The sequence below is a fragment of the Rhinatrema bivittatum genome, chromosome 1 (genome assembly GCF_901001135.1).
Source record: "Rhinatrema bivittatum chromosome 1, aRhiBiv1.1, whole genome shotgun sequence".
In the NCBI taxonomy this organism is placed as follows: domain Eukaryota; kingdom Metazoa; phylum Chordata; class Amphibia; order Gymnophiona; family Rhinatrematidae; genus Rhinatrema; species Rhinatrema bivittatum.
Window position 1 is genome coordinate 765,850,302 of NC_042615.1, and position 25,824 is coordinate 765,876,125.

At 43.7% G+C, this 25,824-nt stretch overlaps 1 protein-coding gene across 3 annotated transcripts in view; it reads left to right on the plus strand.

The window, feature by feature from the left end:
- Window positions 1-25,824, plus strand: part of ATP8B1 (ATPase phospholipid transporting 8B1) — a 275,982-nt gene that overhangs the window by 188,684 nt on the left and 61,474 nt on the right. For all 3 annotated transcript variants that reach the window (XM_029579627.1, XM_029579621.1, XM_029579613.1), the window contains 4 exons: window positions 97-293; window positions 1,588-1,796; window positions 2,525-2,568; window positions 23,601-23,757. In XM_029579627.1, coding sequence (XP_029435487.1) covers window positions 97-293; window positions 1,588-1,796; window positions 2,525-2,568; window positions 23,601-23,757 — 607 coding nt within the window. The remainder of the gene's footprint in view (window positions 1-96; window positions 294-1,587; window positions 1,797-2,524; window positions 2,569-23,600; window positions 23,758-25,824) is intronic.

Here is a 25,824-nt window from a genome sequence, read left to right on the forward strand (position 1 = left end):
CTGTTATGGTTAGTCAGATGATTAGAAGAACATTTAGCTCAGTGGGCTGACATCTTCATCAAACAAACTTTATAACTATAAAACATTCTCTTTCAGATCTTTGTTCTCCTTATTTTGGTATCTGCTGGCCTTGCCATTGGACATACATTTTGGGAAGATCAATTCGACAAAAATAATATATCTTGGTACTTGAATGATGGATATAATTACAGCCCCTCTTATCGTGGTTTCCTCGCTTTTTGGGGCTACATCATTGTTCTCAATACCATGGTGCCCATTTCCCTCTACGTCAGGTAATTAAATACGTCTTTGGATTTTTACTTTGTAAGATTGAAAAACTCTTAACTTGGTAGGAATGGTATATGCTGTGCCAGGAGAGAGGTGACGTGGTTAGGAGGGCAGGGCAGAAATAATCCAGACATGTTGTGAAAGACCAGTAGTCCTGCACAATTTGGTATAAGAGCAAATTTTTCACGTTTCTTTTCAGAGAAGACTTATTGTCAAATTCTCTGCCACCTCTGGAGATTTTTGGTGAGCTCTAGGGAGAAGATTTGTAAATTTCATTACATTGTGAAATATATCATTTTGAGTACTTCATAGGATCTTAGGCCTAGATTTATCAAAAAGCAGTAAATATCGCATGCAATATAAAAAGGGTGTGTTTTATGGTAATAGCTTATTTATCGCAATGTGTGTTATCTTAGCGCTTCGCTTAGGTATTTCCGCAAATTGTGTTAACTTTTCGCACTTTGCGATAATACCACAATAATGCTGCAAAGTGCTCATTTCACCACTTGAGAGACAGATAGAATTAGCTAAAAGGCCTTTCTAGTAGTTAGGTATTTATACTAGGGATGTGAATCGTGTGCCCGATGGTCTTAACGATCGGGTTCGGCTGGAGGGAGAAAAAAATCTGATCAGTGGAGATGTGAATCGGAATCTGTTCCGATTCACATCGTTAATTTTTTTTTGGTGAGGCCTGACCCTTTAAAATTGACCCCTTACCTTCCCCCACCCTCCCGAACCCCCCCAAAACTTTTTACGAGTACCTGGTGGTCCAGTGGGGGCGCGGGGATTGATCTCCCGCTCTGGGGTCATCAGCACCATTTTGGCTGCCACTCAAAAATGGCATCGATGGCCCGATTTAAAAAAAAAAAAAAAAAAAAAAAAAAAAAACCCCACCCAACCCTTTAAAAATGACCCCTTAGCTTCCCCCACCCTCCCGATCCCCTCAAAACATTTTAAAATTACCTGGTGGTCCAGTGGTGGTCCCAGGAGTGATCTCCCATTCTCAGGCCGTCGGCTGCCACTCATAAAGATGGCACCGATGGCCCTTTGCCCTTACCATGTGACAGGGTATCCGTGCCATTGGCCGGCCCCTGTCACATGGTAGGAGCACTGGATGGCCGGCGGTCCTCAAGAACAGGATTGGCTACCACTCTTATATACCAAGAGAAAAGGTGCTGCAAGTCAAATTTTTCCAGATATTTAAGCATTCATGTAATATAGGAATTTTGCAAAATAGATGCCCGTGTTTGTGTGGTTAGCCCAGTGTGTCTCAACATTGATCATTGATTAAACTTCTAGTGTTGAAGTAATTCGTTTGGGCCAAAGTTATTTTATCGACTGGGACCTGCAAATGTATTATCCTGAGAAAGATACCCCAGCAAAGGCCAGGACCACTACTCTGAATGAACAGCTTGGGCAGATCCAGTATGTCTTCTCTGATAAAACAGGCACACTGACACAGAACATAATGACCTTCAAAAAATGTACCATCAACAAGCATATATATGGTAAGTTTGAACTGAATGCTAAAGAGATCCATGGTCTCTTCTGGGAGTTTATTACCACATTATAGAAAGCTACAGGATAGTTGAGCCTCAATCAACATTAGTGCGTGTAGCTGTGATATACTAGTTTTTTTAATTCATTTTTTAAGGTTTTCAGATTTGGTCTATCTACCTGTATAAATATGTATATTACAAAAAAAATGTTAATACTGATAGGAATTTAACTAAGGAACTTCTTTGCTAAAAGATCCATTTGAGACATTGTTAAGCTACTGATTCTGTCAAGGGCAGTGGTTCTCCACCTCCATCCTTGTGATCTGACAGCCAGTCTGGTTTTCAAGGTATGCAGAGTGAATATGCTTAAAGATTTGCAGTCACTACCTCCATTGAATACAAATATCTTATGCATATTCAGTGTGGATATCCTGAAAAAGAAGGCCGAGGACAGGGGTTGATGACTTCTAGTGTAGGGCATCAAAGTGTAACTAACCAGCATCAGAATCTTGGTATTGTCCTTGTAGTAATTTCTGTACTTTATAACTTTATTTTAATGTTATTACTAACATTGCATTTTTTTTTTAATTTTCCTATGTTTGTTTTTTTTACTTCATTTATTTGGCAACATACATACAAATTGTCATGCCAGTAACTTCCTGAAATTGTGTATTAATTTTTTAGAGCATCAGATTGGAAACAATGTACATCTATGATTTTTGTCTTTTCTTTTTTAGGACAACATAGGGCTATAGCAGGACAAAAAGCTGACAAACATGAGGTAAGTCTGGAAAAAACATGATCCTATATAGGTGCTTTAATGCAACACAAAACTGTTTTCTGAGTGAAATATCTGTTCACAGCTTATCTGATGCCCCCACACCTCACTCCCATACGCATGACCCTTCCCAGAGTGGGAGACAGTTCTTTGTAGATTTACCCTGACTTAGGTATGATTGTAATATTTGCAGCAGTAAGGTCACATTTTGACATTTTTGCCCAAGAAATCAAATATCACAAGTCTCCAAAGATCTCAAACTTTTTGCCAGTGTAGATCTTTGTTGTAAATAGTTGAATTTTGGTTTTATGCTATTTATATGTTTACTTTAACTGTTTGCTTGCTTTGGGCTACTTCATAATTAATTATACAAATGTAGAAAATACCAGCAGGTAAGGTCTGTGTGAGGCCCCTTTAATCTGCCCATTCCTGTAATATTAATTACAGAGTATACTTAGTTTCAGACATTATCCTCTTATTCTTGCATCTGAGTGTGTGTCCCCTCCCTTCTCTGGTTATATGTAATATGGCCACTAAGGGAGAGGGATGCTACATAGAATAAAAAACTCACAATAGTCCACTTTGATCTCCAATAAGGAGTAAAGTTAGTTTACCTCAAGGGGGAAGGACAGTGTCTTGGAAGACCCCCTTTGCTCCAACGCTAGCATATTATCCCAGACTTAGCTCAGAGGTGCTCAGATTACAAGATGTCCATATACTCTCCCATGTGAAGTGGGAAGGTACATGCAAATAACACAGTTAAATAATTGAAAACTTTATTCAGCGGTGTAAACTTAAGAGGTCAGCATGTTCAGTAGCAAAACAAAATACATTAAACAAAAAAAAAGTACATAGACCAAAGGCAATACTTTTAATAGAGCATTAAAGAAAATGGTAAAGGTGTGGGTGGTAAGCAGACACAGTTTAATTCAATAGAAGTTGGAAAAAAAAGTACCAGAGCAATTAAACTTATATATTTATTTATTTAAGGCTTTTTTATATACTGTCTAATTTATATACTTCTTTATATAATTTATATAATATATATAAGATATATATAATTTATATATCTTCTTTATATACTGTCTAATTCATGTAAGACTCAAAGTTGAATCACAAAAACATGAAACACAATACAAAAATATTAACAGTACTACATACACTACACAGACATGCAAAATACCATTAAAAAAATAACTTTTCTCACAGGACAAGCAGGATGGTAGTCCTCACATGTGGGTGACATCACAGGATGGAGCCCAATCACGGAAAACTTCTGTCAAAGTTTCCAGAACTTTGACTGGCCCCTACTGGGCATGCCCAGCATGGCACTAACCCTGCAGACAGCAGGGGTCCCCCCCCTTCAAGTCTTCTTTTTTCCGCGCAGCAATAGCCTCGCGGTAAAGGAGTTCTGAAGAGATTCCTGACAGGAATTTTCATCATGGAATTACTAACAGTTAAATTGCCCCACAGAGGTCCCTCCTCTAACTTTTCTCAGTCCGCGGTACTCCGGAAAGTTTTTACCCATTTCCCATCTATTACCATCGAGTTTGGCCCTCGTGGCCTACTGGGCACTCTATTTTTGACCATGGCCTTGAAGTTTCGTCTGTACCCGGACTGTACCCGCACCATGTCTATCACAGACCCCCATAAAGTCTGTGTAATGTGTCTAGGATGCGAGTACGATGTCTTGACCTGCACCAAATGTGCCCTAATGACACCTAAGAAGTTCCATGGAGAACATGGAACTTCTCTTCCATGCTCAAACCCCGATTCTGTCCATTGCATCGATGTTGTCAGAACCGGCATCGACCACCGACCAATGACCGACCGGCATCGACAACTTCTCGGCCATCGACACCCGCTACTCCCCCTCAGGATCGTGGGGATCACAGGGAGAAACATCGCCATCGACACCATAAGACTCGGGCCATCGTCCGAGCCACTGTCGAAGAAACCCCGTCCAAGAAAGACTCCGACCATTCCTGCGACTGGGTCACCGAGGCAACCCTCACCCGATCGGGGATCGGGTGCCGCGACTCCGCCTTTAACGGTGGTCCCCCTGGCTATGCCTCTTCCTCCTTCTGTTCTGGAGCCGGGGCTGCTTGCTACAGGTCTCCGAGAAGAACTGGACCGGATGGTTCAGGAGGCCATCGACAAGGCGATGCAACGACTCCAGGTTCCTCGGACACCGGTACCGATAGCGGAACTGAGCACCGACCCGATTCCGGCAGCGCTGGCACCGCTGCTATCCAGGATGGAAGCGCTTATGGCCGCTTTTCCACCGATGGATCCCAGGTCTCCGATGGCTCCGATGCCCTCCCCACTGACAGCATCATCGGGAGGAGAAACACCGTTTCGCATCCCTCCATCAGGAGTTCTGCATAAGCCATTGATGCCATTATGTCCCTAACCACCGACCCATCCATTGGTGCCGATACGTCTGTTGGCACCTCAGTCATCCATCAAAGCCCTCTATGCCTGCACCGGTGCCTTTGATGCCATCATTGATGCCTCCGATAATTCCTCAGATTCCTTCAGAGCCTAGAACGGGACCTTCAGGTATCCAACCACCCTGTCCCCCCTCGACTTCCTAGAGGAACGGGTACTAATCCTTATGATACCTGGGGTGATGATACCTCAACACACAGATGATTTACTTTCACCACCTTCACCCACTGAGAGTAGTAAGCGTTCTCCTCCAGAGGACCTCTCCTTTATAAACTTTGTGAAGGAAATGTCTGAATTGGTTCCCTTTCAATTAGATGGAACAGGATGATAGGCACCAGATGATGGAGTTGCTCCAATTCCTGGATGCCCCTAAGGTAATCACCTCTATTCACATCCATCAGGTCTTTCTTGATCTCCTCAAGAAGAACTGGGAACATCCTGGATCAATTGCTCCTGTGCACAGGAAAGCTGACACTACCTATTTGGTGTAGTCAGCCCCAGGTTTTCAAAAATCACAGCTTGATCACCACTCGGTTGTGGTAGAGTCTGCACAAAAGAGGTCAAAGCCTCCCTCATCTGTTCCTCCTGGAAAGGAACAGAAGTTCCTAGATAACATTGGTCGCAGAGTATTCCAAGCGGCCATTCTCATCTCCCAGATTGCCGTCTATCAGCTTTATATGACCCAATATAACAGGGTCATTTTTAAGCAGATATAGGACTTCTCAGACTCCCTGCCTCAGCAATTTCAAGAACAATTACAAACCCTAGTAAACAAGGGTTTGAGGCAGGAAAGCATGAGATTAGAACATCTTATGACATATTTGACACGTCTACCAGAGTGTCTGCAGCTGCTATTTCGGTGAGACAGTGGGCCTGGCTCAAGTCTTCTGACCTTTGCCCAGAAGTACAAGACCGGTTATCCGACCTGCCTTGTATCAGAGATAATCTGTTTGGCGAACAGATTCAATGGACGGTGGCAGAATTAAAGCCACCATCATGAGACCCTATGACAGCTCTCTTGATGCCTTCAGACTTCTCCTCAAAACAGCCCTTCAGAAAGGACTCTAAAAAAAAAACCCCCAAAAAAGTCATTCTTCCGCCCGAAGAAGTCTTACCCGCCACCAACCAGATCCCGTGCCACGAGACCTTATCAAAAACCGCAGTCTCATCAAGCCAGTAAACAAAAACCACAAGCAGCTCATCAACCAGGACCTGCTTCAGGTTTTTGACTTCCACTTAAAGAGCAGCAGCCAAATTCCTCTGTTGCACATACCAGTGGGAGGTCGATTGTGCCACTTCCACAACATGTGGCACTCAATCACATCTGACCAATGGGTATTAGCAAACATTCCTCAGGGTTACCATCTGAACTTTCTCGCCCTGCCACCAGACTCCCCACCTCTGCAGACGTGGAGAACGTCCGACCACTCCATTCTTCTGGATCAAGAGGTTTCCCTCCTTCTCCAGTCGAGCAATAGAACCCGTTCCATACTCTCAGCAAGGCCTAGAGTTCTATTCCCAGTACTTTCTAATCCCCAAAAAATCGGGAGGCATTCGTCCTATTCTGGACCTACAGGCCCTCAAGGCCCTCTAGTCGTAAAGGCCCTCAAGGCCCTACTAATTCTACCCATAGATGACACTTTAGAGGAAACATTAAACCTAGCCAACATGTACCTAAGCATTATAAAACAACTACAGACACAAATGGAACTTGTAATTAATATTGATAAAACAGAATTTCTATACTTAGAACGAAAAAATTCTGAAATCAGTCAAACCTCAATAATTCTCAAAGACAACCAGAAAATTGAACTAACTGGAAAAGTACATAACCTGGGAATAATTATAGACCCTGAAATCAATCTGAAACAACACATATCACTAAAAGTAAAGGAAGGTTATGCAAAGCTCATGGTACTCAGAAAACTTAAACCACTACTAACTCAAAATGACTTCCGAACAATACTACAGGCACTAATTTTCTCCAGCACAGACTACTGCAATGCCCTTATGCTAGGACTACCAAATACAACATTAAGACCACTGCAAATACTACAGAACACAGCAGCTAGAATACTAACTGGAAAAAGAAGGCGGGACCATATAACTGAAACCCTAGCAGAGTTACATTGGCTACCAATTGAACACAGAATTAAATACAAAACCCTATGTATCATTCACAAACTAATTTATGATGAGAAATCAGATTGGCTTAACACAGCATTACGGGTACACACTCCACACAGGAATCTCCGATCAGCAAATAAAGCACTCCTAAACATTCCATCAGTTAAAACAGCAAGACTGACCCAAGTGAGAGAGAGAGCCCTATCACTAGCAGGACCCATAATCTGGAACACAATGCCTCCAGAGATCAGACTACAAAGTGATCTAAAGACATTCAAGAAAAGTTTAAAAACATGGCTTTTTAAACAAGCATTTTACAAAGAGACGAAAGAATAGAGAGAAATTATTCAGGAAAAGACAGAAAGGCACAGACAACACAGTACGTAGAACTTTACAATAGATTAGTCTATGAACTCTACACCACAACAAACATAACTATAATACTATGTGTGATAAAACTACCCGTGTAAGTACCTTGGTACAACTGGTCATGAACTACTTCGCTAAATGTCTATGTCTAATGATATATTGTAACCGAACCTTTAACGGCACCTGTTAGAATGTACTATAGTACGCTTTTACCCTCATTAAATATGTGCCTACATGTAAACAGTTGCGATGGTATTTAACTTAGCAACGGTATAGAAAAGTTTTTTAATAAAATAAATAAATAAAGGCCCTAGTCGTAAAGGCCCTCAAGGCCCTCTAGTCGTAAATCCGAGTTTGTTTACTATTATTTGTTATTTGTTAGTTGTTATCTATATATCTATAATAATTTTAGTCGCTCTAAGCTTTATAAGTTCTTACGAAGTTAGCCCTGTTATTTGTACCCTCTTGTTCAATGTAATTTCCAACTTTGGTTCTATGTAAACCGACGTGATATGTACCAGTACATGAACATTGGTAGATAAAAGCCTTTAAAATAAAATAGCGAGAAAAGTTCAAGATGGTCACCTTGGGATCACTTCTACCTCTTCTACAAAGAGGAGACTGGCTCTGCTCTATGGACTTCCAGGACGCATACACTCATATTGCGATAAGTCCAGCCCATTGCAAGTACCTGAGGTTCCTAGTAGGCCCCAAGCACTATCAATACAGTGCTTCCATTCGGCCTAGCATCTGCACCACGAGTCTTTACAAAATGCCTCGTAGTCGTCGCAGCATTCCTCAGGACACAAAGTGTTTACGTCTACCCCTATCTGGATGACTGGTTAATCAGGGCTCCCACTCAGCAAGCTGCTCTGTCGTCCCTCAATCTAACCTTACATATTCTAATTTCGTTAGGGTTTCTCGTCAATTACGACAAATCCTACTTAGTCCCATCTCAAACCTTATCGTTCATTGGGGCAGACTTGGACACCTTGCAGGCAAAGGCTTTCCTGCCTAGACAACGAGCACTAACTATTGTGTTTCTTGCTCACCAGCTGCAGTCTCAGCACTCTGCGACTGCATGCCAATTTCTCGTCCTCCTGGGACACATGGCATCCTCAGTTCGTCACACCAATGGCCCGCTTGGCCATGAGGATCATGCACTGGACTCTAAGGTCTCAATGGACTCAAGCTATTCAGCCTCTGTTGGCCATTGTCCACATCACCGACTCACTCAGTCTGTCTCTCGCCTGGTGAAAAAATCAGACCAGTCTCCTCCAGGGATTGCCCTTCCAGGTTCCAAATCCTCAAATCATTCTCACCACCGATGCTTCCAACCTCGGGTGGGGAGCCCACGTAGCCGATCTGCAGTCACAAGGCTCTTGGTCTCCAGAGGAAGCCAAACACCAAATAAATTTCCTGGAGCTTCGTGCAATCAGATATGCTCTCAGGGCTTTTCAGTATCACCTCTCAAATCAGGTCATCCTGATTCAGACGGACAACCAGGTAGCCATGTGGTACATCAACAAACAGGGAGGCACAGGCTCCTTCTGTGTCAGGAAGCTGTGCAGATTTGGGCGGAAGCTCTTTCCCATTCGATGTACCTCAGGGCCACCTACTTACCGGGAGTGGACAATGTGCTGGCAGACAAGCTGAGTCGCGTCTTTCAACCGCACGAGTGGTCTCTCAACCCCTCGGTAGCAAACTCCATCTTCCAACAATGGGGATATCCTCGGATAGACCTCTTTGCGTCCCCACAAAACCGCAAAGTGGAGAACTACTGCTCTCTCGCAGCAAACACTCTCAGCCCAGAGACGCATTCTCTCTCTCATGGGCAACCGGTCTACTCTATGTATTCCCTCCCTCTTCTCTCGAAGACTCTCGTGAAGTTACGTCAGGACAAGGGCCACGCCAAGTGTGGTTCCGATACTTCAGGATCTCTCCATCCGCAGGCACATTCCCTTGGGGAAGGATCTGCTTCTGATCACTCAAAACAACGGGTGCCTATGCCATCCCAATCTTCAAGCCACGGCATGGATGTTGAAAGGTTAATCCTTCAGCCACTTAACCTTTCTGAATCAGTTTCCCGTGTCTTGATTGCTTCACGGAAGCCTTCCACGAGTAAAGCTTACTCTTACAAATGGAAAAGGTTCACGTCATGGTGCTCTCTTCAGTCCCTTGACCCCTTTTCCTGTCCTATCCCGAAGTTTCTGGACTATCTCTGGCATCTGTCAGTCAGGTCTTAAGACATCTTCCATCAGAATGTATGTGATTGCAGTAGCCGCCTTCCATAAAGGTGTCGGGGATGTCCCTATTTCAGTACAACCCCTTGTAACACGATTTTTGAAAGGCTTGCTCCACATCAAGCCTCCACTATGTCCTCCGGCCCCTTCTTGGGACCTTAATCTGGTTTTGGGTCGGCTCATGAAACCACCATTCGAGCCTCTTTGATATCTCACATGGAAAGTGATTTTCCTTTTGGCTATCACTTCAGCTCGCCGAGTTAGTGAATTACAGGCCCTAGTTACCTATCTGCCTTACACTAAACGTCTGCAGGACCGGGCGGTACTCAGCACTCACCCTAAATTCTTGCCTAAGGTGGTTTGGGATTTTCATCTTAATCAATCCATCATACTACCTACCTTTTTTCCCAGGCCCCATACCAACCCAGGAGAAACGGGCTCTGCATACCCTTGACTGTAAAAGGGCTCTAGTGTCTTACCTAGGCCATACAGCTGCCCACAGGGAAAGCACTCAATTGTTTGTCTCTTTCCACCCTAACAAGTTAGGGAAGCCTGTGGGTAAGCAGACTCTCTCCTCTTGGTTGGCGGACTGCATATCCTTTTGCTATCAGCAAGCGGGCATTCCATTTCAAGACAGTATTAAAGCACACTCTGTGAGGGCCATGATGGCAACTTCAGTAGCACACCTACGATCGGTGCCGCTTCCTGACATTTGCAGGGCTGCAACCTGGAGTTCTCTTCACACCTTTGCAGCCCACTATTGCTTGGACAAAGCCAGAAGACAAGATTCCATCTTCGGCCAGTCTGTCCTTCGTTATATGTTTACAACGTGACATACCTACACCCTTCAGCCTGCCCGGTGGGGTTCAGGATGCCCTCTCCCAAATTACACCCTAGTTGTTGTGCCTGTTGCACGCCTTTGGGTACGTTTGCATGTTCGGACATCCTCAGCTCTGTACTCACCCATATGTGAGGACTACCATCCTGATTGTCCTGAGAGAAAGCAAATATTGCTTACCTGTAACAGGTGTTCACACAGGATAGCAGGATGTTAGTCCTTACGAAACCCGCCCGCCGCCCCGCGGTGTTGGGTTCGTAACATTTTATTATTTTACTTTTCGGCACTGCCTGTAGCTTTCAAATAAGACTGAAGAGGGACGCCTGCTTGGCTGCAGCGTTAGTGCCATGCTGGGCATGCCCAGAAAGGGGCCAGTCAAAGTTCTGGAAACTTTGACAGAAGTTTTCTGTGATTGGGCTCCATCCTGTGATGTCACCCATATGTGAGGACTAACATCCTGCTGTCCTGTGAGAACACTTGTTACAGGTAAGCAACATTTGCTTTATAATTAAAATCTAAATAATCTTAAATGACTAGAACAGCCAAGTAAATAAAAATCGCAACAGCTTCTGTCTTCTATTTTTTGAAAGCTAATATGAAAAACCAGGCCTTACTATGTTTTCGAAAGCTTAGGTAGTCCATTATTGCTCAAACCTCATTAGATACTGAGTTCCACAAACCTGGGCCCCAAAGAAAAAAATGTTTTTCCTTTCTCTGCCAATTTCACCTCCTCATCTGATGGGACACAAAACCTATTCTCTTGTAAATACCTTAAATTCTTTATTGGAACATAGGGAAAACATCCTGGCAACCAGGATATTGATTGCCTCATTGGAAACTTTAACTGAGTTATGTGCACAGTATAGAGATTACCAGGTTGGAGTCAATTTGTTTTAAAAGAATGCACATCCCTATGCTTTATACTTCCAAACGAATAACCTGTCCGTTAGGAATAATTTGAGGGTCCAACTCCTAACTTATAATACACCCCTTCAGAAATTCCTTAGTAGAAAATTCTTCTGTTGAAACATAGTAGAGTTTAGTCTCAAATTGTTTCTTACTCATCGCTCCTTATAACTACTAGGAAACACTGTGTAATAATTATTAGATCTGACCCCAGGGACTGCTTTATTTTAATGAACAGGGATACAAAGAGTCCCCTTTAAAGAGAAGTCTATGTATGAAAAACAAGAAGTAAGATGGGTGGATATGGGTGAAGGGAGGCCTCGTTTTCTAAGCATTTTTTCCATAGACACAGAATAAGAAAAAAGTCTTAGTAAATCAGGCCTTTAGATTGTAAGCCCTCTGGAGATAAGAAATGCTTACAGTACCTGAGCTACCAGTAACCACTGTTCCCTGTAAGGTGTGCATGTGCACAGAGGTCATGAACCCTGCGCACATAACAAAACAGCATACATGGGAAACTCTGATGATATTTTTAATATACTGGCTTGTAGTGCACAAATTTGATCTTGGCTTATTAAAAGTTGCACAAAAAGAAAATGTTTGCGCATGTAGTCTTTTAAAAAAAAATCTGAGGGAAATTTGCCAGTAACCCACCTTGAGCAACCAGGGAAAAGGCATGAGCTAAATATATGTAAGCCAGAGTGGTAGCTTGAGTGGTCAGTTGCTTGGGTACACCCAGAGGAATGCACCAGTGGACTGGCTGTGCTTCACTGTTCTTTATTACAGTTTATTCAATCAAAATGGCCATAGCATTCACTTCAGATACTTCAGGACAAGAAATGCAAATAAAAGCCACAGTGCAGCAGTTCACCTTAATCTCAGGAGAGTGCAGGCAATACACAAGTCTTTTTATAAAAGCAGCAACAAGCGGCAACTCAGCTTAACTGTGGTCTCAGTAGTATAGCTCATCTTAGCTTCGGGGAACAGTTAGTCTTCAGACACAGCAAGTATTTGCAAATGGGAACTCTCCCCATGCTCCCCCAGGTCCTTCTAACCCTACTAGGGCCTGAGGTCTTATCCTCTGGAGAAGAGCTACTCCCTTTACCAAGGATTCCCTGTAGCTCCCTATCTTAAGGGTGACTGGGCGGTACAGCCATGCCTGGTCCTTTAAAGGTAGACTGAGGGAGTTTCCTAACCACTCCCTCACATACCCTCCCCCTCAGCTCATCCTTGCTGGGATGAGCATTTGCATTTACAAGGGACACATCTCTTGACAGGAAATCTGCATTTGTCTTCTCCTTTCCTGCCCTGTGTAGGATCTTATAGTTGAAAGGCTGCAGTTCCATGAACTACCACATCACTCTTGTATTGGATTCCTTGTTCCTATTGATCCATAAGAGCAGTTGATGGTCTGTTATAAGCGTAAACTGCTGCCCCATTTGACCGCCAAGGCCTACTCAGCAGTTGAGTACCTTCTCTCCCATGGCATCAGCTTCCAGCTGATGTATGCCATAGGATGCTCTTGGCTATCCTTCTTTTGGGCCAAAACGGCCTTCAAACCTACCTCGAGGCATTGGTTTGCACAGTGAAGGGTTCAGTGAAGTCTGGGTTGATCAGGACCGGTTCAGAATATATTGCCTCCTTCAAGGCTGTGAAGGTCTTCTCTGCTTTTTCTTACCACTGAACCTTCTCTGGTGCTTTCTTTATCAGTAGCCTTATGAGAGGCTCTGCCTTCTCTGAATTGTTAGGGATAAACCTCCTACAATAACCAGTAGGCCTAAAAACACTCTCACCTTTGCCTTTGTTTGCGGGACTGGCACCTAGGGTGATTACCTCTATCTTTCTGGTCTGCAGATGGACTTTACCCTTTCCCAGGGTATAGCCAAGAATTGCTCTTGCGTACCTTGCACGCATTTCTTGGGATTAACTGTCAGCCCTGCTTTCTTCAGACTGGTAAATACAGCCTGGAATTGGCCAAGATGGGTCTTCCAGTCGTGGTTGTAGATCACTCTCATCTAGGTAGCTGGCAGCATACTCTTGATGAGGGCGGAGCAGGTGGTCGACCAATTTATTGAATGTGGTGGGAGTACCATGAAATGGAACAGCCACATAGGTATAGAGAACACAGTCTTCTCTTTTTTGCTGAGGGCATGAGAGGCACATGCCAATACCCTTTGAGTTTGAGGGTAGAAATGAACTGGGATAACCCCAGATGCTCAATCAATTCATCCTCTTGTGGCATCGGATAGGTGTCAAGTTTTGAAACTTCGTTCATCTTTTTGAGGTCAATACTGAACCTGATGCTGCCAACTGGCTTTGGCACCAATACCATGGGTGAGGACAAGTCAAGTTGGATTCCTCTTATGCCGAGCTGGAGTATCTCCTTCATTTTGGCCTCAGTGATGCAACACCTGGCCTCGGGGATCTGATAAGGTCACTGGTGTACCATTATTACATCTCCTGGATGTAAAATGTTGTACCAGCTGGGTATGACCAGACAGGTTCAAGAAGACCTTTGTTTTTCCTCTACCAATTGTTGCAGTTCAGCTGTCTGTTCAGTTGACAGCTCTCTGAAGGGTTCTCAGGCTTGGTCGAGTTTCAGCCCAACCTCTAGGCCAAATTCTCCTTCCTGAACCATGCCAAACTCTTGCAGCACCCATTTTTTCCGGAGATTTATGTGGTAGATTTGGGTGGTCTTTTGCTTATCTGGCTGAGCTGTCTTGTTCTGTATGGGCCCTGTTTTCTCCAGGGTGCTTGCCAACAGGCTAATAGCTTGCTTCCTGTTGATGGCAGGAGGACAAGAACCTGGTCCCCTGGTTGGAATACTCACTGGTCCATGGGGCAATTATAACCTCAAGCTTGAGAATTCTGAGCCTTTTCCAGAGACAAGTGAGCTGCTGCGCCAGCCTTCTTTAAGCGATCTTGTTCTCTGATAACTTAGTCCACTATGTTCTGCCCGGTATTTGCTTCCTCTTCCCAGGTCTCGTGAGCTATATTTGGAATTCTTCTCTGTCTCCTTCCGTATAGTAACTCAAATGGGGTGAACCCTATTGAGCTTTGTGGTACTTTGCGGATTGCAAACAGCACGTAGAACAGTAATATGTCCCAGTTTTTCCCATCTTCGTTCACAAGCTTTCTTAACATCTGTTTGAGCATCTGATTGAAGCACTCGACCAGGCCATCTGTCTGTGGGTGATACACAGAGGTCTGGAGAGTCTTTACTTTAAGCAAGGTGCAGAGTTGTTTCATGACCTTGGAGATGAAAGGGATTCCCTGATCTATCAGGATCTCCTTGGGTAGCCCAAATCATGAGAGAACCTCCATTAGGGTGGTCGCCACATCTTCCTTAAGGGCACTGCCTCAAGATACCTGGTCAACAACCAACCTCGTTCCCTTTGCTCAAGAGATCTTCAACAACCAATCATCAAGGGAACCCCTTGATATGTGGTAATGTGCGATTGCTATTTAAGGACAACCACTTTGTGACTGTCCTATTCAATAGCTCCCATGTTTTATTCTTTAAATGCTTTATTCAAATGTTTGTTTTATTTATTTTTATATTTTTTGAGTTTTTTTTATCTTGTGTGCTTTATTTTCCCCGGCGATCTGTCCAACCCACTCTATACGTTTCCACTTTTTTTCGGGTACTTATCTGGAAATGCTGATTAATTGCTGCCGCTTTTATGGGTTCGGATCCGCCTGCCCAACATTGGTCATGTTTTGGCAGTACTCTGCCTGCTTCAGGGTCCTCGGGGAAAAATCTCTATTGTGTCCGTTGATCGGGACCACCATTGAAAAAGCTCATCATTTTTTTGTTTTTGCGTGACAGGTTTTTTTAAGTGAGTGGCGCCTTCATCCTCTGATCCCGCCGTTCACTTAAAAAAATCAACTGGACCTGTTTATGAAGGCCTGGCCAATAGAATTGAGCCTGTATATTTTCCCATTTTTTTCCTCTCCTAGGTGACCCTCTAGAACAGTGATTCTCAACCTTTTTTCGGCTGGGACACACCTGACAGATGGTTCTCACATGAGTGACACATTGAACATGTGACCATCATGGGGAAAAATGTAAATATACATTCTGCATCCTCAGGAACCCCCTCAACCCCCCCCCCCCCCCCCAACAATGGGTGCAGAGCAGAACTAGGGCATTACCCGTACAACTCACCATACAAAAAAAATATTCTGGTTCTGATGACATCTCAGTGAAAGCAAAACAAACTCTGTTTACTGGCAGGCACAACCCCTTCTTATGAAAAGATAGTAATTTACCACTAATGCATGTCCTATTGAGAAAACACAACAAATAAGATTGATACAAATGCCTACATGCTAGTAAAATACCTCACCTCGGTCACACACCCAAGAACTGACCTTCACCAAGTACAGAAAGACCACAAATTTATAAATATGGTGACAACCATATTTATAAATGGAATGGAAAACCAAAACAGCCACTCTGCATGCAGTGCGAACCTGGAGAAATGGAAAGAGAAATATAGCACCTAACATAATAATGCACACAAACTAACCTGCACAAAGTTAAACCTGTATTATGGAACACACTCAAACGGTAACAACCCTATCTATGAAAAGGCAGCACTACAAATATTTAACCAGGTCCTAAACACTAATACACCTCCTATTAGGAAAACAGAGCAGGCCAAGCTACTATAGATTCCCACTCAGAAATATTTGTAAAACTCTGCAAATAAATGTTACAAAACAGCTGATGAACAGAATAACATCCAACAATTAAAAACTCATAAAAATTGTCCAAATATCAATAAAATATTTCAAAACAGCAGACACATCACATAATACCCAAATATTAAAATGGCAGTTAATCAAGAAAAATAAACTTAAAAAGCCACCTTTACTTACCCACTCCAGCAATTCTCTTACTCCTTTCCCTTGCAGGCCATTAGCACTCACCAGAAGCAGCAGTGGCTGCTGAAGCTCTGTCCTCAGAGGCCTCTTCCTTAGGGCCCACAGCCAGTCACTCACACAGTCTCTCAAACAGACCAGTGACCTCCCTAACTAGTCTCTCTTCCTCACACACAAACCAGTCCCACCTCCCTGTCCAGTCTCTCTTCCTCGCGCGCGCACACACCAGTCACGCCTCTGTCCCTCGCGTGCGCACACACCAGTCACGCCTCTGTCCCTCGCCCACACACACACCAGTCACGCCTCTGTCCCTCACGTGCACACACACACACCAGTCATGCCTCCCTGTCCAGTCTCTGTCCTCTCAATCACATACAAGCTCTCAATCACACACAAGCTTACAAGGCTTACAAAAGCCTTCACTTAAAGTTTTCGCTCAGAGCCACATCCCAGGACTAGCCTCATTCATGCATTTCATAATCACATAAACCAGATGTCTGATGCCGCAACTATTAATCGTATTTCTTTGTCTCATATTCCCAACCGTTAAATGTACAGCATGCTACACCCATACCTTTTAAGTCTGATGTAACCTTAGTCTTGAAGACTACAAACCTTGAAGATGTAAACCTTTTGTAGATGTAAACCTTAGATTTTGAAGACTGTAATTTGTAAGCATTTGTATTTATTGTTTAGCTATTTACATTGATCTGTAACCACTTTGTCTTGTTCTCTCCTTTACCTTAAGTTCTAAGTTCCTACGAAGTTAGACTTGTTATTTTATACCCACTTGTTTGATGTAATTTTCCAATTTTGGTTCTATGTAAACCGAAGCGGTATGTACTAGTACATGAACTCCGGTATATAAAAGCCTTTAAATAAATAAATAAATGGAGCCACTTCTCATTGTTCGGCCCAATAAGCCTGGCCTCCGCTTATCAGCCGCTGCCGGCCTGGCCTCCGGCGGTGCGCAGGGATTCTCCATGCTTTGGCCCTGCTGGCCTGGCCTCTAGCGGTGGCGCACAGCGTCTCTCCGCTCTTCGGCCCCTGCCCCTGGACAGAAGGGAAGCACAAGTGGGGCAGTGGGACACTGGGAGCCGCGACACACCTGCCGGTGCTTGGCAACACACTGGTGCGTCGCCAAGCTAATGTAACCCCAATATTTAAAAGGCTCCAGGGGTGATCCGGAAAACTACAGACCAATTAGCCTGACTACAGTGCCAGGAAAAATAGTGGAAAGTATTCTAAACATCAAAATCACAGAACATATAGAAAGATATGGTTTAATGGAACAAAGTCAGCATGGCTTTACCCAAGGCAAGTCTTGCCTCACAAATCTGCTTCACTTTTTTGAAGGAGTTGTTAAACATGTGGATAAAGGTGAACAGGTAGATGTAGTGTACTTGGATTTTCAGAAGGCATTTGACAAAGTTCCTCATGAGAGGCTTCTAGGAAAAGTAAAAAGTCATGGGATAGGTGGCGATGTCCTTTCGTGGATTACAAACTGGCTAAAAGACAGGAAACAGAGTAGGATTAAATGGACAGTTTTCTCAGTGGAAGGGAGTAGGCAGTGGAGTGCCTCAGGGATCTGTATCGGGACCCTTACTTTTCAATATATTTATAAATGATCTGGAAAGAAATATGACGAGTGAGGTAATCAAATTTGCAGATGATACAAAATTGTTCAGAGTAGTTAAATCACAAGCAGATTGTGATAAATTGCAGGAAGATCTTGTGAGACTGGAAAATTGGGCATCAAAATGGTAGATGAAATTTAATGTGGATAAGTGCAAAGTGATGCATATAGGGAAAAATAACCCATGCTATAGTTAAACAATGTTAGGTTCCATATTAGATGCTACTACCCAAGAAAGAGATCTAGGCGTCATAGTGGATAATAGAGATATGAATCGGAATCGGTTCGGTTCCGGTTCAGATTCAAATCTTATAATTTTTATCGTCCGGCCCGATTTGGTTTTTTGTTTATCGGCTGCGCCCGATCCGATAAACAAAAAACCCACCCCGACCCTTTAAACCTGACCCCTTAGCCTCCCCCACCCTCCCAAACCCCCCCCCAAATTGTTTTAAAATCACCTGGTGGTCCAGTGGAAGCCCCGGGACCGATCGCCCGCTCTCGAGCCATCGGCTGCCACTAATAAAAATGGCGCCGATGGCCCTTTGCCCTTACCATGTGACAGGGTATCCGTGCCATTGGCCGGCCCCTGTCACATGGTAGGAGCACTGGATGGCCGGCGCCATCTTTAAAAATGGCACCGGCCGTCCAGTGCTCCTACCATGTGACAGGGGCCGGCCAGTGGCACGGATACCCTGTCACATGGTAAGGGCAAAGGGCTATCGGTGCCATTTTTATTAGTGGCAGCAGATGGCCCGAGAGCGGGCGATCGGTCCCGGGGCTTCCACTGGACCACCAGGTGATTTTAAAACGTTTTGGAAGAGTTTGGGAGGGTGGGGGAAGGTAAGGGATTCGTTTTAAAGGGTCGGGGTGGGTTTAGGGATTGTTTTGGTGTGCCAGTTTTCCCGCCCTCCCCCCAAATAACTCCCGTTAGTGGACACAAACCCGATTAACGATTTTTCACGATAAATCGGGGGAATTTCTATTGTATCGCACTCTAACGATTTTTGACTATTTAAAAAATATCAAACGATATTTTAAATCGTCAAAAAAAACGATTCACATCCCTAGTGGATAACACATTGAAATCGTCTGTTCAGTGTGCTACATCAGTCAAAAAAGCAAACAATGTTGGGAATTATTAGAAAGGGAATAGTGAATAAAACGGAAAATGTCATAATGCCTCTGTATTGCTCCATGGTGAGATCGCACCTTGAAATACTGTGTAAAATTCTGGTTTCCGCATCTCAAAAAAGATATAATTGTGATGGAGAAGGTACAGAGAAGGGCTACCAAAATAAGGGGAATGGAACAGCTCCCCTATGAGGAAAGGATGAAGAAGTTAGGACTTTTCAGCTTGGAGAAGAGACGGCTAAGGGGGGATATGATAGAGGTGTTTAAAATCATGAGAGGTCTAGAACGGGTAGATGTGAATCGGTTATTTACTCTTTCGGATAATAGAAAGACTAGGGGACACTCCATGAAGTTAGCATGTGGCACATTTAAAACTAATCAGAGAAAGTTCTTTTTCACTCAACGCACAATTAAACTCTGGAATTTGTTGCCAGAGGATGTGGTTAGTGCAGTTAGTATAGCTATGTTTAAAAAAGATTTGGATAAGTTCTTGGAGGAGAAGTCCATTACCTGCTATTAAGTTCACCTAGAGAATAGCCACTGCCATTAGCAATGGTAACATGGAATAGACTTAGTTTTGGGGTACTTGCCAGGTTCTTATGGCCTGGATTGGCCACTGTTGGAAACAAGATGCTGGGCTTGATGGACCCTTGGTCATACCCATTTTGGCATGTTCTTAACACACCGGTTGAGAATCGCTGCTCTAGAAGATGACTGAACCTACTGCATGACCTGTTGATAGGTTTGGGAACCATGAGGTGTTCTATTACCTCCCCTTCCACACTTCCCTTTGTGACTCTGTACAACAGATCCCTTTTCATCACAAAAAAGAGGGACAGGTTCTGCATTCTGGGCCCCCAGGACTACCCTCCCATTCACCCATAGTATATGCTCATCGGCTCACTTAAAGGATTCATCTTCCCTCTGAGCTCGTCTAAAGTTCCCCAGATCACCCCGTTCCCACTCCAAGGGACCAGGTAAGACATTTTGGATGGGTGGTTGCTCTCCCTCAGATTCAGTCACCTCCTTCCCGACAGTTTCTAAGTTGGCAGCATATGTGTATTTGTCTTGCCGGCATTACCTCTGGGACTTAGTCTTTCTAAAAAAAGATCAGGATCTTCCAATGGAAAGAGCTCTGAGAACGTCAGCTTTCAGCATCATGACTGGACAAACTTGTCTTAGGCTGAGTCAAGAGACTTAAAATTTGGACAATCCTGTCCAATAATCACAGGGTACAGGAGCCAAAGGAGTACCCTCACTTCCACCATCTTTTGACCAACTGGGGTCTTCAGGCATACTTGATTTGGTGAGATATTGATGATATTCCCCATGAACACATGCCACAGTCACTACTTTATTATAATCAATCTGGACTTGCTTCATCAGGTTTTCACACACCTGAAGTCTACTAGTGAATGTGGTCCCCCATCCAACTCAACTGGGATTGCAAACTTAAATTCCATGGCTAGAGTCATCTACTAAGTTGCAACATTGTGGAATGACCACATTAATGTCCACTGCCTCATCTTCCCTGTGGGGACAGTCTGTGGTGAAATGGCCTTTCACCATAACTGAAGCATGATGGTCTGTCTACAGATTGCAGGTGGGGTGAACCGTCCAGCCACACAGGCTCTGACAATCGAGACCTCTGAGACTTAGGACTCCAATGACCCCTATCCAGGTTGAGATATTTCTCATGAGGAACTGGCGATTTGGACTTGGTTTGGGCCTGATGATAGGCCTCTGCCATTTCTAGGGGCATTTCAACCATGAAGCCTGGATGCCGGCAAACCCACTGCCTCATGGGTGGGTGGGTTAAGGCTGTCCTGGAACTGTTCCAGCAGTATTGTGTTGGCTATATCCACTCCAGTTTTCCCTTCCGGATGCAGTCACTTCCAAGCGGCATCCTTAAGCTGGTGGAACAGGTTCCTAGAGTTTTGTTCCATCTGTAGAGTTCCACGTCAAAATCGCTGTCATAAGCCTCTGGGGTGAGCCCTGCTCTCCCTAGAATCGCTGTCTTGACTTCTGGATAAGTGGTTATTCTATCCGAATTAGTTGTTTGATAGACATTTTGACTTGGATCCAGTAAGTAAATTCCACAGATATCTAGCCCACTGGTCTAGCCCCCCTGCCAGTCTTGCAGTGTGCTCTAAGTTTATTCAAAAAACCATCTGGATCTTTGCCCGGGGACATTTTGAGGAGTGTCTGTGTCATTTGTGGTGAACTGGTCACAGCCGTTTGCATCGCTTAGGCTATCTGTATTAGGACTATATGCTGCTGCATCACTTCTGCTGGGTAATTTGTGCTTGTAGCTGGCCAGTTGCCAAGATTTGGATCATGTGCTCCATTTTAAGTATATCTCCAGGGATAGAAGAGCAAAAAAAAAAAAACCCCAAAAATCTGCTGGCCTCTCTGGCCTTTACAGACATCTTGACACCTGACTAACCAGATGGAGATAGTTCCTCTTGGCCTGTGCACAAGCTGGGTTAGAACTGGGAGGCCCTAGGAAAAGAAGAAAAACCCTGAAAAGGAAGTTTTTTGTTTTTTGGTTTTTTCTTCTGCTCTGCAGTCATGGATTCTTGTCTGTTTCATGCTTTAGGCAAGTGACCCCAATGCTGGCACCATATGTGGTAGTTTGAGTGGTCAGTGACTTGAGTACAGCCAGAGGAAACCACCAGCAGACTCTGGCTGTGCTTCAGTGCTCTTTATTTACAGTGTATTCAAACAAAATGGCCACTGGCCTTCACTTCAGATACTTCAGGTCAAGAAATGCAAACAAAACAAACAGTGCAGCAGTTCACTTAATCTCAGGAGAGTGCAGGCAATACACAACTCTGTTTTTATATTAGCAGCAACAAGCGGCAGCTCAGCTTAACTGCATTCTCAAAACAGAAGTACAGATTGCCTTAGCTTCAGGGAACAGTTAGTCTTCAGACATAGTAAGTCTTTGCAAATGGGAACTCTCCCCATACTCCCCCTGGCCCTTCTAACCCTTCTAGGATTTGAGGTCTTATCCTCTGGGGTAGGGCTCCTCTGTTTACCCAGGATTCCCTGTGTTTCTCTATCTTAAGGGAGACTGGGTGGGACAGCTATGCTTGGTCCTTTAAGGTAGACTGAGGGAGTTTCCTATATACTCTCAGCCATCGATAGCAAATAATGAAATACAACCAGAGATGGTTCCCCCTCAGACTGCAAGAGGAAAACAACTTAAATATTTAGCAGTATTTTATAGAGATGTGCATTCGTTTATCACAATTCGTAGTGGTTTGGGGGACCACGAAACGGATTTTTCCCGAGCTTCAGGGAAAATTCGTTTTTCGGGTTGGGGGGGGGGGCACATTTATTTAAAAAAAACCAAAAAAAAAACTCAACCCTTCAATTTTACTTTCTTAAACCCCCCCCCCCCCCCCACCACCATCCTGATCCCTCCCCACGACTTACTAAAAGCCCTGGTGGTCCAGTGGGGTCCCGCAAGCAATCTCTCCCTCCGTGCTGTCGGGCCTGCTACGAATCAGAATGGCGCCGATGGCCCTTTGCCCTTATAATGTCACAGGGGCTACTGGTGCCATTGGTCAGCCCCTGTCACATGGTAAGAGCAATGGACGGCCGCACCATCTTGTGCTCCTACATGTGACAGGGTCCGACCAATGGCACCGGTAGCCCCTGTGACATAGTAAGGGCAAAGGCTATCGGCACCATTTTGAATACTGGCAGCCGACTGCCCGAGTGCAGGAGATCGCGGCGCCAGACCTCCGCTGGACAACCAGGGACTTTTGGGAGGTCAGGAGTCCTCCCCACCCCAAGACTTGCCAAAAGTCCCTGGTGGTCCAGTGGAGGTCCGGAGCGATCTCCTGCACTCAGGCCGTCTGCTGCCAGTATTCAAAATGGCACTGATAGCCTTTGCCCTTACTATGTCACAGGGGCCAAAGGTGCCATTTTTCGGCCCCTGTCACATGGTAGGAGTACAAGATGGTGCCAGCCGTCTATTGTTCCAACCATGTGACAGGGGCTGACCAATGGCACTGGTAGCCCCTGTGACATCGTAAGGGCAAAGGGCCATCGGCGCCATTTTGATTCGTAGCAGGCCCAACTGCATGGAGGGAGAGATCGCTCGTGGGACACTGCTGGACTACCAGGGCTTTTAGTAAGTCTTGGGGCGGGATCAGGATGGTGTGTGTGTGGGGGGGGGTTGTAAGAAAGTAAAATTGAAGGGTTGGGGTGTTTTGTTTTTTTTTCAGCTACGGGTTTTTTTTGTTTTTTATTAGTTTTTCTGGGTTCGGGTTCCAGCTTCTTTTTTGCAGAAAAACGACCTGTGGGAAAACGAGTGTTCCCACGAAGCGCCCGAACTGAAAGCTGACCCAAGCCAGAAAAACGAAGCTCATCTCTAGTATTTTACAGTCCAAAAGTTTCAAAAAATTGTTTTCAGTATTTTTTCTTGATTCTGCAGCAAGTTGATTTCAGCTGGAACATGTATGCAGATGGGAAACTCTCTTTTAGTGACCATTACTTGATTGAGCAGATCAAAGTAGGAAATGATCCAGATGTTCGACAATTTTTTAAGCTGCTTGCAATTTGCCACACAGTGATGGTGGATCGGACGGAAGGTAAGATTTTAAATTGTATAACAAAGGCATGCTGTTCAATACATTTTACAATTACATTTTTACATTTATTAAAATGTAATAGTCGCTTAACACAAAAAGGTCTAAGATATACAATGTGTAAAACATTCATATTCCAGAAATGTACAAAACAGAATAACTAAACATAAATACTTAGCAACATAACAGATAAACTTGTTTAAGTACAGTTGAATTTTAGAAGAAATACTTTGTATCAATGAGCAAGAACCTACAGCTCTTAGGTTTGTAACAATCCCAGACCTGTAGCTCTTAAAAGAAGATCTTTTTGAACAAAAATGTTTTTAAAAGTCCTCCGAATGACTTGATACAATGGCTAAGAAGTAATTCCTGTGGAAAAAAATTCCATAAAACTGGAGCGGATTCCCTAGTCCCAGAAAGACGAGCACATTTGAAGGAGGGAACGTCAAGCGTGCTTCTCTGTGATGACCTCAATAAATGTGAAGGCTGATGTAATTTAAGAAGTGTATTGGATCAAGGACAGGAAGCAGGGTTAATAAGCCTGAAAACAATCGTTCCAATTTTATAAACAACTCTCTGTTGGAAGGGGAGCTAGTGAAGATGAATAAGAGTTGGAGTGATATGTTCCATGACATTTAATGGCAGTAATTAAATGGGTAGCGGCATTTAACAATAGTTGAAGAGGCTGCAGAGAGGCATCTGGAAGTCCAAGATAGAGACCATTGCAATAGTCTATAAGGGGAAACACACAGAGGCTTGCACCACTGTATGGAAATCAGCTGTATATAACATGTTTCAGTCCTGAAATGACTCGCAATTTGTAAAAACCAGGTTTGACCATAGACTTTATATGTGTAGGAAATGAGAGGTGAGATTCTAACCAGACTCTTTAAGTTCTTGATGGTTTGGTTAATACTAAAGGATACATTGTCTGCAGCAATTGAAGATTGGTAAACCATAGAATGTGTCCTCTGGATAAGCAGGAATTCCGTTTGACATGTTCAAAGATAATTTGTTGTAATGAAGCCGCTGTCTAATTGCAGAAATGCAAATTTGTGTGTGATCAATGGTATCTTGGTAAGTTGTATGGAGCCAAATGAAACTTACAAATCATCTGCATATGTTTTGTAACATCACATAAACTGATTAGGATTTTGCAGATGGGGCCAGGTAAATATTAAATAAAACTGACAAGGCAGAACCTTGAGGATTACCCATTTTAATGGATGACCATCGTGAGGACTCATTTTTAATCTTGAATTTTTGGCTCCGATTATTCAAGTAAAGAAGTAAGTTAAACCAGTTTAGAACACGGCCTGCTGTGCCACATTCTTTCAAGCGTTGTATTAATATGGAATGATGGACTGTGACAAAGGCCAAAGATATATTAAGAGACACAAGAACGTAACAGTGGCCAAAGTCAAGGCCTTGCCTGAGAGTATATGTTAGGGAGAGTAGAAGTTCAGTGCTCATTGAGCGTCTGAAACCATAATGAGTATCCAGAATCTTTTTCCTCAGACTCAGTCAGTTGGTGCAACACTACAGATTCTAAAATTTTTGAAACCAAAGAAAGTGACAAAATTGGTCTATAGTTGTAAGATCATTACTATTAAGATTAAATTGTTTTAGAAGTGAACTTCAGCTTTCTTAAGGGAGTCTGGACAATATCTCTGATCAAGGGACATATTAACAATAGAAGTGAGACTAAGTGCAATGGCTTCTTTAGTGGCTTTAAAAAGGCTATTGTACAACTGCTAGATGGACAATGTAAATTCATTTGTGAAATAATTTGTTTAACTTCAGTTTGAGAAATGCTGGAAAAAGTAGTCCAGCATGGAGTAACATCAGCCATTACAATTAAACGCAGCTGTTCGCTTGGTCTGTAAATAAGCTTAGGAATCATATTACACCAGTCTTAATTGATCTTCATTGGTTACCAGTTATCCAATGGATTCTATATAAGATCGGTGCCACAGTTTTCAGACCGGTCTCATTTTCTGCCTCTCCCTGGTGCAATGCATTGTTACATGTCCACTGCCCTGCACGCCAAGTAAGGTCCTCACATGGAGG